This window comes from Pygoscelis adeliae, unplaced genomic scaffold (assembly GCF_000699105.1).
Source record: "Pygoscelis adeliae isolate BGI_AS28 unplaced genomic scaffold, ASM69910v1 Scaffold117, whole genome shotgun sequence".
Classification (NCBI taxonomy): Eukaryota; Metazoa; Chordata; class Aves; order Sphenisciformes; family Spheniscidae; genus Pygoscelis; species Pygoscelis adeliae.
The window spans coordinates 3,142,498-3,147,586 of record NW_008825270.1 but is presented as its reverse complement, the minus strand read 5'-3'; the positions used below and the strand labels follow the sequence as shown (position 1 = coordinate 3,147,586).

The window sequence follows — 5,089 nt, the reverse complement described above, 5'->3', positions numbered from 1 at the left end:
CATAGCTCTTAGTTGCTGTGGACTGTTAGCACTCCATCCAGGGCAAAGCTAGAAATCCAGTTCCATTTCCCTCGTCCCACAAGCCTGTATTCTTTGTTTCTGGTCAGCTGGTTCTACACAACGCTGGCTATTTCTATACAAATAGTTATCACATTTCTTCAGAGCTGCTTCTCTAATTCTGCTGATCAGGAACTCTGCAGAAATGGTCCTTTTCTGTAGAATTGTCAGCCTCGTGTTACATGGGCAGCTTCAGGAATACAGAAGACTGTCAATTAAGCTGTACAAAGAGAAGACCACTTGGGAAAGTAAGGGGAGGGGATCCCCCAGGTACCAAGACACACAGAATGGCAGAGGATCATACATGGAGCTACTGACTCACCCCTGTCTCTAAGCAGCTGTGCAACCTTGTGCTGGACGGGTCCACAAACCCCATGGAAATAACACAAAGAAGCCACTGCATTAGCAACATCTTGGTTCTCTGTATATAAAGTACCAAAACGAATCCCAGAGACAGCAAAATCCTGCAGAAGGCACGGAAAGACTACTTTATTACACAGGAAGACCGGGATCCTATTACTACTGCCTCGTTCCTTCCAGCATGAGGAACCTGAGGACACCAGGCCAACCCTACCAGCCAGGAAGCCACGGCACGATGGCGACCCGCACTCACCTTGCTTATTCCCCACATCACATGAGTCCGCTGTGGATCAGGCAATCTGTATGTAGAAGGATGCAGATGGGCAGTTAGTGTCATAGGTGCTGAAGCTTTTGGATCACCAGTGCAGCATTGCAGAAACAGAGAGGCAGCATTACACAATGACAGACAGTGCAGCACGGAACATCAGTCAAGTAGGGAAAATTCAAATCTGACCTAACTTTAGAAGCTAGGAACTCCCTGGAACTAGTTTTAGACACAATTTTTAAATATTTCAGATATAGAGATACTTGCAAGTGCTATATTTCATGTGCAGATTTCCTGCACTTATGAAGCTTGTACATATAACACTACAAATCAGGCCTGTGCCAATGTATTTGCCAAGAATTAGAAGTAATTTTCTTTCTTTCAAACCCCAATATTTTGCAGAAGGAGATAAAGTTCTTCTTTTGCAATGTTGCACATCCAAGCCCAGCAACACTGAGCTACTTAACCAAGTGTATTTTATTTCCTTGCAATTGAGCACAAAAAGAAAGATAGCACCGCTGGAGAAAACTAGAAATTAAAAAAAAAAACACACACACACAAAAACCAAAAAAAACCCAACACCATATTTTTAAAAGGTGAGATTTGAAAAGTTTTTCATCTCATTAAATCGATACCTAATAAAACCCATTCTCCAGTCTGTAATAACACTGTGATCCGTAACTACTGTATGAAAAAAAAGAAAGTAAACAGCAACAGAAAGTCTTCACAGGCATCAACAGAAATGTGGGAAAGAGGTAACAATGTTTAGGTAGGAAGAAAAGCCTCGCTCTCAACAAATGAAACATCTGTTTCCAGTTTTGGGGACTGTCACAAGCAAATACCGAAGCACACATTGAAAAGTGTACCACAACAAAAAACTAACTACCATTTTTTACTTGCTAGATTGCACTTGACAAAATGCAGTTGCCATTTAGAAATTACAAAAAACAGGAAATCAGCGTAAGGCAGATTCAGAATTTGCTAGCTCATGACTTAACTTCCAGTCACAAGTTCTCAGCAAGGCATCATGTTGAACTGTCACTGGAAGATGGCCAGGGAAGTAGGAGCTGATTTTACCTGTCCATGCCTAGGACACTGTGAAACGTGGCTGATTCATCAAAAACTGACAGCATGTAGATCTCATCTACTATCACATGCAATTCATGTCTGCAAAAGGACAAAATGGAGATTACAAAAGAAGGCTGCTTCTGGTTTAGAAGCAGAGATAAATTCAGGCCTGCAAAGTCTCGCTTTATACAAAGAAGAGGGACACCAAATTTTGCAGAAGCAAAGCATTTTTTTCACAACTCAGAAGGTCTATTATGTGTACATTGAAGTGATTTGAGATATATCCACCTAACTGTCACCCACTGCAACCATATAACAAGATAAAAATTTAGTCACTTCCAATGCACTGGTGAAAATTAATTCCTGTATGTACTACCCATCTAGAATAAGTTGTATCATCATCCACGCAGAATCTCACGGATTCTGAATCTCAGGGAGTATCTGTGATGGATGATGAAGTTGGGAACCCATATTCATATATTTCTTTGTCTTTGCACATACAGAGAAACTGAGAGGAAAGGAACTCAGCTTCCTACCAGAGAAGCACAATGCCATAGTGTTTGCTAGGACTACCAACAAATAAAACTTGCATTCCTTGATGCAAGTTGCTTTGCCACTCCAGATGACTGCATGGTCCATGCTCCCTTGTTCCCAGCACTCCGCTCTCCTCTCTTAAGCCCACCACTGTGTCTGAAGAATAGACTGTTTGCCTGACTTAAAAGATATTCACAGATAAATTCAGGGACAGTGAGTAGTCCACCAGATTCTGGAAGCCGTATCTGACTCAGGATGCCTCAGCCTTCCAAACTGACATACCTTTTAGCAAATTCCAGGTAATCCCGTAGCTCTGACAAGGAGTAGATGTCCCCGAGGGGATTTTGGGGATTCAGAAGAATTAAGGCCCTTACAGTGACACCCTGCAGAACACAAATAACACAGTATTAAGAGAGCACCCATCATGGGATAAATTTTCAGTCCCTCTGCTTGAGCAGTGAGTGTGACACAAGATTCCCCTTAAGCTTCCACCATGATTTTTCACCTCAAAGGTTAGATTTGTATGAGAAAACTTTTATCCACAAATTAAGATTTTTTTTTTTATAATTATACCACTTGCAAAGTGAACTGAGGAAAAGATTATAGAATGAATCTATGACTTTGAAAAGAGGGAGACTGCCACAACTGTTGCTATCTGGTCAAACAATTAATGAGAAAGATGCTCTCACACATTCTCAGCATGGAAGAAAACTTTCTCTGAGCTGTATCAGTAACTGGGAAGTAACAGATTACTGAAGATTGCCCACGAATGAGGCAAGAAAGATAGGAATTTGAGCTATGTGGATGCAAACTGTTCTCATTTAGAGCACACTTGGCTGGAGATGTCAGAGCCGGTACTGATCTAAAGATGCAGCTAAACATATATAGGGCTTAGGACAACGTGAAAACTTACAGACTAACTCTTCAGAAAGGTGATACTCATCTGCATTTATCCTCTAGATTTGCACCTCTCTCCCTCCTGCAAAAACTCTCGGTGTTCTTAGTGGATTCATCTGCACTACTGTGTAGAGCAGTCAGTTTTGGGGTAACTCAGCTGGCCTTCCTGAAGGAGAAACCCTGGGTAGTCCCCAGTTTTTAGTGCAAGCCCAAGTACATTTTTTTGGTGATATGAATGGGTTCCAGTGCTTTGTGAATGGTCCGGTACTCCTGGTTTTTCCTTTCTGCTGTGACCAAAATTGGACAGACGTGACACTGGGGGATTCCCCCTAAGACTGCCCCTGAGTTTGCAAGCAGCCTCATCTCAGTTGGTCTACAAGGACAACCAGAAAGCCAGGTGCTAGGTTTTGAAACTGTTTTGATCTTCAGGCCACTTCTGGGACATGCCATCTCAAACATATTGTAGACTTAACTGGTAATGTGAAGCTTGGCCAAACTCACCTCTGCCCGGGCATCCTGCAAGGCTTTTTCCAGTTTTTCCACTGTAAGCTGAAAAGGCCGAGTGCTTGTTCCAGTAATCTGAAAGACACCACAAAGATAAAAAAGGCCACGTTATTTCAATAGAGTCTGCCTTGAGCCAATCCCCTGAGAAATGTTCCCCAAAAGAAAATAAAAAACCAACAATAATGACCTTGCAACCATCTTCTTATCTTTTTATACTACAGAGAGAATAAGTAAATAAATAAAATCAAAGAAATGTTCATCATAGGCTGGCCACACACACAGAATTCTCTGGTTATCCTTGAATAACTAAAACAATGCAAGATCTCCATCTGCTCTTCCACCCCTGGGACCATCTTTAGTAGGACAGTACATACTTCTGTCTCCAAGGCTCCAAATGGCCATTTTTTTCCTCTCAAGAGCCGTTATTGGGAGTAAGATACAAGAAAAGGACAGGACTGGAATCCAGATTTATGGTCTCGAACAACTTTCTTGCAAATTATGTGCCCAGTTTCCCAGCAATAAATTGGGAAAATGTCCACAGGCTGCAGCCTATCCTCATTCTGAGGACTGCTTTCAGAGATTCCCAAAGCTCGGCACTTTCCAGTATCAATTATAACCACAGAAGTTGGTATTCCCTTCCCTAAGATCTTACCTTACTGTCTAAATAGGCATACACCAGCTTGACATTACCATAGAGGAAGACACTCTGGGTAATACCACCGTAAAAGGGAGTAGCAATCAGAACAGCTTCTGGAACAGAGAAAACAAAATTGGTTATCAACAGGTCACAGTCCTTCTCTCTCTTCTAATGTACTTCATCTAAACATGAAAGCTTTTTTACAGCTGTGCCCTCTGGAAACACTGTAATGTTACTGCCTTTTCCTCCACTTTATTTTTACGTTAATTCTTTAATCTTCTGCAAGAACACAGGTAAACATGAGTATAGCGCACATTTAGTCTAACAAACTAAAACAGGGCACCACGAAAACAGTGAAGGCAGACAGGGCAAGACACCAAGTGTGAGTGCATGACATCTGCAGACCATGGAGATGATGAATTTCACAGCACAACCTTGCAGGAAACAAGAACTTTGCAGTAAGCCAATGCCAGTTCCACTTCATTTCTGTCAAACAATATTTAAACAGAGTAATACATTATTTCCCATGAAAAATAAACATTAAAAACATCTCCCAAAATCCACTTACCCCCTGGATCACAAAGTACTGTAGCTAATGCAGAAAATAAAGAGCCACAACCATTTAAAACAATCACCTACAGAAGAAAGAGAGAGGCTAGTGATAAATCTGTCCGTAGAAAGACAACACTATAAAATAATAATTTCTGACCATATCACTGAAATATATTTTCTCCCCAATTCTTTAGCACGGACGTTCCATAATTTTC

General features: G+C 41.3%; 1 protein-coding gene across 1 annotated transcript in view; it reads right to left on the bottom strand.

The window, feature by feature from the left end:
• Positions 1-5,089, bottom strand: part of LOC103921684 (1-aminocyclopropane-1-carboxylate synthase-like protein 1) — a 14,853-nt gene that overhangs the window by 1,734 nt on the left and 8,030 nt on the right. The window contains exons 7-13 of the mRNA XM_009329687.1: positions 4,891-4,957; positions 4,338-4,435; positions 3,683-3,760; positions 2,567-2,667; positions 1,760-1,849; positions 671-716; positions 380-521 (exon numbers count right to left, since the gene is read on the bottom strand). Of these exons, the coding sequence (XP_009327962.1) occupies positions 380-521; positions 671-716; positions 1,760-1,849; positions 2,567-2,667; positions 3,683-3,760; positions 4,338-4,435; positions 4,891-4,957 (622 nt within the window). The remainder of the gene's footprint in view (positions 1-379; positions 522-670; positions 717-1,759; positions 1,850-2,566; positions 2,668-3,682; positions 3,761-4,337; positions 4,436-4,890; positions 4,958-5,089) is intronic.